Source organism: Triturus cristatus, chromosome 6 (genome assembly GCF_964204655.1).
Source record: "Triturus cristatus chromosome 6, aTriCri1.1, whole genome shotgun sequence".
NCBI lineage: Eukaryota > Metazoa > Chordata > Amphibia > Caudata > Salamandridae > Triturus > Triturus cristatus.
The window spans coordinates 424,742,625-424,754,836 of NC_140589.1; the positions used below are offsets into that span (position 1 = coordinate 424,742,625).

Sequence of the window (12,212 nt, forward strand, 5' to 3'; positions counted from 1 at the left end):
ACGCCTTCACCGAATGGAGGCATTGGTTGATGGGGGCAAGACATGTGGTATCGGTGTACACGGACCATCGGAACCTACAGTTCATGACGGCCACTAGACACCTTTCTCCCAGGCAGCTGCGGTGGATGATCTTCTTTGCGGGGTTCAACTTCCGCATCACATATCGGCCGGGGACGGAAAACCGGAAGGCGGACGCCCTGTCCCGTCAATCTGCAGTTAAGGAACCATTGCCTGCAACCGAGCGTTCCATCATTTCCCCGAGGATGGTATTGGGGGTTATCCAACCGGATACTTTCCTGAGGGGAATAAAGAGAGGGATCAGGTCATTCGCATGGCGGAGGTGGCTCCTCAGTCACAGAGAATGGCAGCTGAAGGACGGGATACCCCTGAAGGGCAGGTGCCTATTGATACCCACGCCTAGGCTAAGGAAACCAGCATTCATCTGGTGCCATGACTCTCCATGCGCAGGTCATTTGGGCTTTGAAAAAACGGTGGCTAGCATGGGACGGCATTTCTGGTGGCCAACCATGAGAGTGGATGTCAGGAGGTGGGGACAGGAGTGTCCTACATGTGCTACCATGAAGGCCGACCATGGCCGAACCCAAGGGCTCTTACATCCACTTCCGACCCCGGATAGACCATGGGATAGCATATCACTGGACTTCGTGGTGGGCCTACCGGTAGACCAGGGGATGACGGCAATACTGGTGGTGGTGGATTACTTGACGAAAATGGGGCACTTCATCCCCTGCAAGAGAGTCCCTACGGCCGGGGAATTGGCGTCACTACTCCTAAAGAATGTGGTACGACTGCATGGATTACCTGGGGTGATCGTGTCGGACCGGGGGTCGCAGTTTACTGCGCAATTCTGGAAGACTTGGTGCACTGCGCTGCATGTTAAGACCGCCCTGTCCACCAGCTACCACCCTCAAACGGACGGCCATACCGAGCGCCTGAACCAAACGCTCAAACAGTATCTGCGATGTTTTGTGGACCAGGGCAGGGAAGAATGGGTCGACTTGCTATGGGTTGCAGAGATAGCCTATAACAACGCCACTCACAGCTCCACACAGTCATCTCCGTTCTATAGCAACTATGGCCAACATCCCAGGTTCTTGCCATTTCTACATCCGTTCAGAGAGGACAGGATTCCCGCCACAGCGGACAGGGTGGCACACATAAAAGACACGTTGATGCGCTCAAGGGCTGTCCTAATAGAGGCCAAGAGAAGATACAAGGCTGCGGCAGATAGGAAGAGAAGGCCCGGGCCACTGTACCGCACTGGAGACTACGTCTGGATATCCACAAGAAACATGAGGTTTCGAAAGAACAGTGTGTTCCATCCCAAGTACATGGGCCCCTATCGAATTACCAAGTGTATGGGTCCCGTGAACGTGAAGGTGTGCTTGCCCCAGTCATTGCGGATACACCCTGTCTTTCATGTATCATTGCTCAAACCAGCACCCTCCAAGCCGTCTGGGACACCTAGGCCGGTATGCGTGGAGTCGGAGGTGGAGTATGAAGTGTCGGGCATACGGGCGTCCAAATGGCGCAGGGGGAAGCTGTGGTACCTGGTTGCGTGGAAAGGCTATGGCCCGGAGGAGCATTCATGGGAACCGGCTGAAGGGGTTCATGCTCCGCGCTTGGTCTCCTTGTTCCATCGGCGTTTTCCTGCCAGCGCTGGACCCGTGGGGAGCCGCTGAGAGGGAGGATGTACTGTCAAGAATTCCTGTCATACAAGGGAAACACGCCCTTATGTAAACAGGAGAGCTGTTACATAACTCAAGGGAAACACGCCCTTATGTAAACAGGAGAGCTGTTACATAACTCAAGGGAAACACGCCCTTATGTAAACAGGAGAGCTGTTACATAACTCAAGGGAAACACGCCCTTATGTAAACAGGAGAGCTGTTACATAACTCAAGGAAAACACGCCCTATAAAGGGAGGAACCGGGAGGTACAAGGCTGTCGGATATTGTGTTTACACCGACGTACCTGCTTCGTGAAGAGCAGTGTTCCGGAGTGGTGCTCCAGTAAGGCAAGAACGGAGGTAGGTCGAGTCGTTACTCCCTGGGCCGTGTCTTGCCCCATCGTCACCTGTGAAGGACCCGGAAGCTCTACCGGTCAACCATTGAGCTTCGCTTTTTGACTCGGCTGAGTCCAAGCGCAGTGGCGCTTTTGCTGGTTGGAGTCGTAACTCCCAGCCCGACCAGAGACACAGGGACTGCCAGCTGTAACGCACACCAGGAGGTGTTTGCCGCGTTACAGACTCGGAAGTCCACAGGATCGATCGAGCGGCTGCTCTCGGTTCAGTCTTCTTGCTTGTGATTGGGGTATCGGTGACGCATCACCAGGAGGTGACTCCGCGTCCCGGTGCAGTCTGAGGAAGAGGTTGAGCGGCTGCTCCCTTCAGGTAGAGACCCCGGCTGGGTGTTTCCCTGACTCCTCGATTCTCCCCAACACTCTTCGTGCCCCTCACAGCCTACCGATTGGCATTGTCGGCCATTTCATTTCTGCCCTCTGTTGGCATACGCCGGGATCGGCGTATATGCAGAGGACGGTTAGGACCATCCGTGCTGTGGGCTGGTAACGTACTTAGCCTGGAGGATTCCAGTGACTATAACTTTTGTTTGTTCTTTGTATTTTATTTGCCTTCATTAAAAGAACTAACCCTTCACAAGTGGTTGCGTCCTCATTGTCGTGTCTGTTAAACGATCCTGAGACGTTCAGGGCGTTACAAAGGGACACAGATTGTGGAGTTTAGAAATTCATGAGAGGACCTCGTAATGCACCTAGCAGTAGTGATGTTCATTATACATGGCTTAGGATTGACCAGCAATACAGCCTAGTGCCAAGTAGAGCAGGCCACTGTAGTCTAATGAAGTACTGGGAATTTTAAGCCCAGCGGTGCAGGGGAACACACCCTATGACTTCGCGTTCTTCCTGTTTCAGACCTACAGAAACACAGAGTCTTCTGGGTGAAGTCAAAGATCAGTTTATTGGCTGCAGACCAATTACAGGTATCCTAGAAGTACAACAGCGTGTATGTTCTCAGGAGACTGCTTAAAGTTATAGAAACGGGCTTCTCCTTAAATACAAAATATCATGCTTCAGGCACACATTCCTTGGTTTACGATCTGGCCATATAAATGTATACATTACAAACAAAAAGGCAGTCATGATGACCATCCCACATTCCAGTTAAGCCAGCCCACAATTATTTACCCAGCATGGCTCAGATCCCACATCAGATATCGATAGGCCCCAATAAACACGAGCATCTCCTGTTTGGAAAACAAGCCATAAAGCAGGAACAGTCAGGTGTGAAAGAGATTAGCTGGAGGCTCGTGTGGGATGAAAAGGCTTTATGGTGTGTCAAGCCCTGATGCTAATCACAGGTGGAGCGAAGGACGGGGAGCTCGTGAGACCGGACTGACCTGGGGCAGCGGGGCCAAGCTGCCCAGGTCACAGAGAAGTCAAAGGAAGGCACATGTGCTCTAAAGGCCCGTATTTGCTCGTAATATGTAGCCTATGTGAGGGCAACCATAAGATGGCCACCGCTCTAAGATGGAACCCACGTAGTGATGTATAATAACGTATACACAGTGCATTCATAGCTAGAACGTTATACAAGCACTTGTACATACCGCATTGACCATTCGCGGTTTGCTAATACTGGGATAGACAGGGGTAGGGCCGTGCCTCCTACGCGGTCCCAAATTTCAATGTACCACACTACCGTGAACATCCGGTAGGGAAGGTATGTGTAGATTTGCTTATTTGAAGCAAAACTCCAGTCTGTGTAGTAGTTTGATATGCCTGCTATCAAGACTGAAGTGGGAGATGCAAAAGTTACGACAGGAACATTGTTGCTAGCTATGGGGCTACAGTGAGCCCATTGGCTATATTGACATCCAAGAAACCGCCCACAAAACTGATGGCTTTTTAGGAACTTATTGAGAGCACTAAGCAGTGCACCTGCACTGAAAGCACCTCACTAAGTCAATCCTTGTACAGACTGTTGCCTCAGACAAACAAGTTGAAACAGTACTTGCTGGGCTCGATGACTAGAGGAGAGAGCACTCAGTGGTCTTTATTAGTCGTAGACTACTTCCTAGGGTACGGAAGTGGTAAGCCTTTAAGGAGGAGTGTTTTGCCATGGATTGGCCTTTGAGAAGGTTCCAACTATATCTCTTTGGTACTAATTTCGTGTTCCACAAAAGCCATAAGCCACTCAAATGGTTTATGGCCACAAAGGGTGAGAATCCAGAGTTACTGGGATGTTCAATCTCTTTGCAAGGCTTAGAGTTCACAGTAGAGAAATCATAACTCTAGAATGACCTATGGTAATACTTTCACACCTGTTTTGCAGATGTGACAACTTTACTTCAATGGTGGAGTAAGGTTCCAAGTTATCTGCTCTGAAAAGGGCATCTTTTGAGACAGGAATGTCTCTTGCATGGTGTAGAGTTGTGTCCCCCTCCCAACTACTAATAACATCCATCCTGGTTTCTGTATTTTTAGGCCCAGTGTCGTACTAATGTAGCGTTTGCACCAAGGCGTGCCTTTGTCAAGAGTCTGGTCCTAGTTGAATGAACTGATGGCAACATTTTTTTCTTCCTCCTTAAGCTTTTAAAAAGCCCTAGTTTTGCATTTCATAAAATAGCGAAACATGTGTTGGCTGTTCAGATGCTGCAATAAACAAAGAGTGATTTATTGTGTATAAAACAGAGGAATTGCTATTTCTGTTGCATAAATGTGGTACCAGTAACTAATGAAGAGGAAACTGTTACACAATTTATTGTAAAGACCAATAGAGTTTAATACATTTATGTTTACTAGGAGTCTAGAAGACAGACTGTGAAGGAAACCTAAAAGGATAACCAAACCATACCAGTTCAGAAAGTGCAGAGAATCCACGTCTCTCTGCCATTCCTATATGAGTGGGAGCTGTTGACCCACTTGTTCCAGATTCTTTCTGACCTAGGATGGGGTGCAACAAAGAATAAACAGAGGGCTTCTGCGCAACCTGAGGTGATGTTTGCCTCACCGCTGGCTTCCCAGAGCAGAGAGGTCATCATTTGAAGTGTGATCTGACGGTAGAATGGCCTATCTTTTCCTGGAAAAACCTGATGAGTCCGGCTGGAGCAAAATGGAAGGAGCGTGAGATCCCACAGGAGGAGCTGGCTGCTGGTGTGGACAGAAGTAGTTTACCCTGATGCTGTGGTCCATCCACAAGAGACTTGACACAACCATCACTGGTGTGCACTCAACCAAGAGTTGGTCATGTAACCCAGTGCAGGACCTCCAGGACTTCAAAAGTTTTCCCCCAGTGGCTCTCGTTAATATTCACTGCAGTCTGTTCTGGGGATTGTAGGATGGGAGTACATTCTTCGACAGTTGAAAGGGTACTCACTGAATACCTGGGTTTAAAGTCCTTTTAATTTGACTCATCAAAGTAAGCTATAATGTCCGCTTAACAAAACTTTTGTTAATGATCTTCTCAAGAGAAACTCACAGCACCTTCCAAACTTAACAATCAATTTCACTCTTTGCAAGTGTGAATGCTGGGAGAAGACCCAACTAAGGAAAACATTAATATTCAGACTAGCTATACTCCCCACCTTTTCAGTCAAATATCTCTGTGACAGAAATAACCTTGAAATAGTGCCTCTCAGGCATTACATTAGGGTTCAAACCGATAGAATAGTTAGATTGTTCATTTCCAAAAGTCTCCTTAAATCTATTCATTTTGGTTAGTGGGTTCATTTGTCTTGAGCTTATACCTGGTATCTCTCTATATGAAGGAAGGATACTACTGTTGTGTTTTTAAGATGAGGTAACTGGCATGACACCCACATTTTCTGTAAACCACAATTCTCAAACATTCTCAAAGTCATTCTGTGTTGAAATAGTCTACCTGTAATTACTTGTGGGTCATGTACTCATGGAGATATCTTCATGTGAAATAACTTGACACTCATCCTGGTGTACTTGCCTGTATTGTACACCTTCTTGGAGACAGTCTTTAGTTTTTCTTCAGTATGCTCTAACATTGTATGCTAGAGTGACCAAAAAAGGTATGTGTTTTTAAGGATACATCAAATTGCTTTGTTTACCTTATTTTTTTTAAATTACACTATGAAGTGGTCATCAATATGAGTCTATAAGAGCAACATCTCACCCATGGGCTCACTGTTATTTTGCAGATAAACTGATTCCATTGTTGTTGAAGAGTATAAATATTTGAATATTGGTTTAATTGGGCCTTCTCTTCTTTTTATATTTGTCTAAACAGTTGACTGGATTATTGCGGATATGTTGGCAATTAGACAGAATTCTCTCGGCCATGTACGATACGTCTTGAAGGATGGATTAAAATTTCTGCCCTTGTATGGGTGGTATTTTTCCCAGGTAATTTTACCTTTTGCTCATTTATACATTTTTAAGCTTGTAACAGACGTACAGCTTTGTTATTTTTTTATGCTTTCTAGTTTTCATGTCTCCACTAGAAACAGATACGAAATTAAAAAAAATTAAGTTAACAATTCCCTTAGTCTGAAACTCCCTCTTGGCTCATAAACATCGAATTTCATCTTGCAGGAACCCCTGCAAGAAATGTAAAGGAGGTAAAATTAGAGTGAACCAAAGTTACTAATGATAAAAACTCCAAACCAGAGTTATTCCATATTAAACTCTTGTTTCAAAACTCACTAATTTGTGTCTCTTGAGCAACAGAGGCAATCCATTACACTAAAGTGGGACCTGAGTAATTGACTATAATGGAAAGCAGTGGTTCTTCTAGCATTCACTTTCTATGATGTATGAATCAATAGACTGAATATGACTCACAGCAATGAATATAATATTAATATCAATTGTTTTTGGATGCATTCAGTTCATTACTTTTTTAATTACTCTCAGTGAATCCTAGAGGAACAAATATTTCCCATAATAACCCCCACATCTTCCCCTGCACAGTCCAGGCAACATAAATTATTCTATTTATATATGAGCCACTTGAAGGCTATTTGGAGAGGATCTCCCTTTTATTATCGTCATTTGTTTAATCAAACACTTTAACATTGCAGAAAGTCACAATATTTACAAGACAGAGCACACATCCTTTGACATACCCTCATCAACATGTCCCCTTTACTTTCTTTCTTTTATGGCTGCCTTTTGTGGTCACCATGTCTTCTTTCTGTCACCCTAAGCCTCTGTATTTCCTCCTTGACCCCCAGATCTTTTCATTCTTTCGACACCCCCTTCCTTCATTTACATACACCAGTTCAAATTCACATACCATTTCTTTAATGTTGGAGGTCTCGTCTCTTGGCTTCACCATTTCCTAATAATTTCTCTATCTGCAATTATTAATCCTATGTTCCTCAAGCTTGTGTGCATACATAAAGAGTGGATTGTTGCCACACATGCTAGTAGTAATAATGTTGCGTAATTTCTAGTTCATTGTTGAGGAAGGTGCTGATCCAATCCCAGAATTCACTTAATCTTGTGCCTGCCACATTGTCTTAAGCAGAATCCCTATTTTCCCACAATCTCTAAGGCACGCTTATAATGTCACCTTAACCAGTTTTATCAGCTTAGTTCAAATTTAAGACACTGTATGGAGTAGTGTAGGTTACACCAACCCCAACCCTGTTCTAATTGCTACCACTTGTCGTTTTTGTATGACTGCCTATTTCATGTAATTTGTCTCTTTGACAAACATCTATGATCTTCATCTTAAAGAGAGAGGACCTAGCGTGGTGTTGATTAGGGTCTAATCTAAACTCTCAATATTGAATTTTTTCGATAGCCTTTCAGTCAATTTCCCATGCTTTAAAATGCTGCCATCTAGAATCTGAGTAGCCCTTGGGTATGATATGAGCCCACTGTCGAGCTCCACCCCTAATTAATTATGGAGGGTCGATGGGCAGGCAATGGAGACTCTTGAACTTTAAATCTCAGTCAAGACCATTACGAAAACCTGCACAACAAGACTTTTCCAATTCTTAGTATTTGTACATTTATTCAAATAGTAACATTATAAAATGCAAAATCCATAAGTCAATGGAATTAGCATAAGACCAAAAACATAAAGCAATAATGCAATAAACCTTTAGGAAATCAAACAAGCTCATATAGTAATCAATTAAATTAATAGTCAATAGGCCTAAATGCTGAAAGGATTACGAACATCTAGCCCTCTTGAAGCAACAGGCAACAAAGTCTGAAATTAGAATATCTAGCTCCTCCCCCAAAGACATCCTTTTATAAAGTTCTGCACATTTAAAACACACATTCCTAAAATGGGCTGTACCAGGAATGTTTGTTGTACTACACCAGTCACCTGTTAAATTCAAAATAACTCCTATTCGCACATTATTTTTATTGGTTGTTAAATATATTATTTGTTGCACAGAAGTAAATGTGCAAAACCATGAGAAACTAAGAACTGTTTCTGCACATTCATAACATAGGAGGTTTACCTCATAGTCTTGCAGTGTTGTGACGCAAGTAATTCTTTGCTAAGAAAGCTAACTATAAGTTACATTTCCACACAAGGACAGAGACCAGGTATGCAGCTGAATTTTGTTAATTTTATTAAAACACATGAACATGTGCAGCTCATGCACAACAAGTAAACATCCAGTTTTCTGTAGTGTAATAAGCACTCTTGCTAATGCAGACTAGTTACGCTAGCTAAACCAAATTTACAGTAGCCACTATTTTCCAATAAAATATTTTCCTTCAACAATTCTCCCCGATAATTGTTTTATTGTCATATTCACATTATAATATCTCCATCATCTTTCTTGATTTTATTGCTCTTTCTTTTACACTCCCATGTTTTTGTACATTTCAGACTTCTGTTCATCCAAACCAATCTAGTTCCTTTGTCTCATCGCGTGCTTCTTCTTGCTATTACATCTAAAATCCCTAACAAAAACAAAATCACACAATTTGAACATTAGAACAACAGTCATTAACAGCATAACTTGTATTACTGTTAAAACAATTATCTTTGTTGGTTTATCTTTTTCTATCCCATTTATCCATAAACCTATTTTTCCCAGATCCCAGGTTCTCCTAGTGGATGAAGTTAGTTCACAATGTTCTTAAGGGCTGGCCCTGATCCTCTCTGTAGGGTCTCTGCAGATTTTTGCCTTCCTCTACCTTCCTTTGCTGAACCCGTGTTTTGGGACTTTTAGGAGTATGTGTACTTTTTCCCCTTCTAAATAGTGGTAAAGTGCTTGAGCACTCTCCCTAAAACCTGCTAAAATTGGCCTACACCTGATTGGTACATCTAATTTACTTATAAGTCCCTAGTACATGGTACTACAGGGCCTGAGTGAGCTGCAACACTCGTTGTGCCACCGACTAAACTTGCTGGTAATTCACGTCTCTGGCCTGTCGCTGCAGGCTGTAGTGTAGTTTTGAACTACAATGTCAATCCCGCAAAAAAACCATATGGCAGAGCCTAAGCCTTCCTTTTTTTAAATACTTATTAGTCTTCCCTAAGGTATGCCCTAAAGGCTCATTGAGGAGGGTGCATGATATTTAAAAAGTAGGGCATGTGTACATATGCTTTACATGTCCTGGCAGAGAAAAGTCCTTAATTCGTTTTTCGCAGCTGTGAGGTTAGCTTCCCCACAGATGCTGGGTTCCCGTATTAAACTTTTTAAGTGATCACTTCAGTTTAGGATCAGATAGATAAATGCTGTTTACACTCAAATGAATTGTAATTCAAAATCGTCTTCAATGATCAAATCGGATTTTAAGTTAATGTTTTGTAAAGTTGAAATTATTCTGCCTAGACCATCTGTGTCTTTCTACCAGTGTCCAAAGTCACATGACCATGAATAGCTCTCCTGTTGTGGGCTGTGTATTCTTTCCAGACATGGAGATAAAGAAGGCCTAGGTGAGAGAGGAGCTGTTCTTTCTGAGAGGATGGCCGAGGAGGACCTGTACCCTGACAGGGGTGCACGTCAGAAGTCCCTGTCTGCAACACACAATAATGAACTGGACATCTGGCTTGGCCTTACCTTTGTCACCCCAGACAGCTTGGAGCCAGGACAGGGGAAGGGGAATCACTGACCAGAACCAGTTTTGAGGGTCGGTTAGGGAATTTCCCCATAGAAAGGCTGGCCCCGGGTATAAATATGGCATCTTCAGAACCTCTCATCAGACCAGTCTTGGGCCTGTGGAAGATTCAGAAGAACCACTGCCCTACTGTCCAAAGAAGGAAGTTTCGACCTGCTTGCTTCAACCCAGATTCTCCAGAAGGTACTAGAAGCATCAGTTGGCTGACCTGTTTGGGCCACAGGGAAAAACAGCAAGCTTCTTCCCAGCTGACCAGACCAACAGGGACAGACCTGATAGCCTCTGCTGCCACTGTGGGAATGATTCCTCACCCTCTAAGTGCTGTCCTCAAGGTACTAGACCCTTAACTGGAGTCAGTGTGTACTCCTCCCTGCACACTCGATGGCTCATTGGATCCGACGCAATATCTCACAGCTCCTGATTGGCAACTTCACTGGAACCAAAGCATTACAGCTTATATAGATGCAGGATCTTGCATTGCAGCATCTCGCAGCTCCTAATCGGTGGCTCACTGGAACCGGTGGAGCGCAGGACCTTGCATTGCAGAGCCACGTTGACCCTGCATCAAGGACAAAAAGGTACTACACCAAGCGGGTCAAATATTGTTCTGTAGCTATTAAATTTTACTCCTATTTTTCTACAGTGGTTTGGGATTTGTCTTGTGTTGTGTTTTCACCTTATTTCTGTTTGAGTGCTGCATAAATGCTGAACACATTACCTCTAATTAAGCTGGCTGATTTTATGCTAAGCTACCGGAGGATTAAGCACAGGTTTTTTTAATGAGTTTAGTGGTTCACCCTGCCAAGGGTTGGCCCCATCCATCTCAACTAATAAATCAATTTCTTAAAGTAAGGCAGTCAATGTATCTGTTAATACACTCACTATTATCTGGACAATGCATGCAATACTGAGGTTTTAAATCACGTCGGACACCTCTCTTTACACAAAAGCATATCTAAAGCCATTCTGTTCTGAATCGTCCTAGATGTAATCACAAATATTTCTTCAATAATCTTCGCTAAAGCTCCTGTTGTGTTATCTGCTAATCACTGTACTAAAGTTGACAATTTCAAATGTTGTTTGCATCATTCAAAGCACCACTTAAAGGAGGAATCAAAACACCAAACACATCTAATACTTGTTGACCTATATATTTTTTTCACTCCTATTATGCACATCACTCTTAAACTATTCACATGATGGATATTAGGGAATAGTAAAGCTAAATAACATAAACCTGTCCATCCTTTCGGAAGGGTAAAATAAGTCGTCTTGCTGCAGATTAGATCAATGCTTCTAAATATAAGGTGAACACTACCTTACATATAGACCCCCCATGTACATTGTAATTATGAACGCATACACTATTGCCTTCCATAACTAGTTTCTCATACTCAGTTTCATTCACACCAGACACAAACACCCTTCATTGTTTTTCCACATTCTAAGACTAGGATGTATTTGTGAATTTGTTATCGCAGTCTCTTCCCTCGAATAAAATATAATTTCTTCTGAACTTCGCAGTTTATCTGTTGATCTTTTCCTCTTAAATTCTCTAATAAATTCACGCTCAACTTAAGTCAGTCTATGCACATTCTGTATGCTATTGCTCCCATTGTTAGTACTATGAAACTTTAAAAAAGTCTAAAGTGCAAATGTTTTAAGTCGTCTTCGCATACATAAATGCTCTATTATAACATCTTAGTCTGTTAGCTTCTTCTAAACAATTCAGTTGCATTACAGGCAAAAATCATATGGAATAGTATATGGAACAGAACAGACTATAGTTTAAAGGTAATTGCATACAAGTCATACCTTCAATTTAATCATCTCTCTAATTTCTGAACAATTTGATGTTCTAACCCATGATTTTAGTAATGTTCCTAAACATTTACTTATAGTATTGTTTGAGAGATACCAACCAGGAGGATATGTATACACTAACACACCAATAGATACAGCCAAAATAAGAATTATTAAAATTATTTGTAAAGCCATGCAAGTCCTCTCCTTTTTATTGAAGACCTTTTCTTCAATCCTTTTGATCAATGTCCTTTAAACTGTGAAAATATGACTTTTCAAAAAGTAATCCATAATCCATGTA

General features: G+C 42.9%; 1 protein-coding gene across 1 annotated transcript in view; it reads left to right on the forward strand.

The window, feature by feature from the left end:
* AGPAT5 (1-acylglycerol-3-phosphate O-acyltransferase 5) overlaps positions 1-12,212 on the forward strand; it is a 638,261-nt gene that overhangs the window by 216,117 nt on the left and 409,932 nt on the right. The window contains exon 3 of the mRNA XM_085610831.1: positions 6,300-6,415. Coding sequence (XP_085466957.1) covers positions 6,300-6,415 — 116 coding nt within the window. The remainder of the gene's footprint in view (positions 1-6,299; positions 6,416-12,212) is intronic.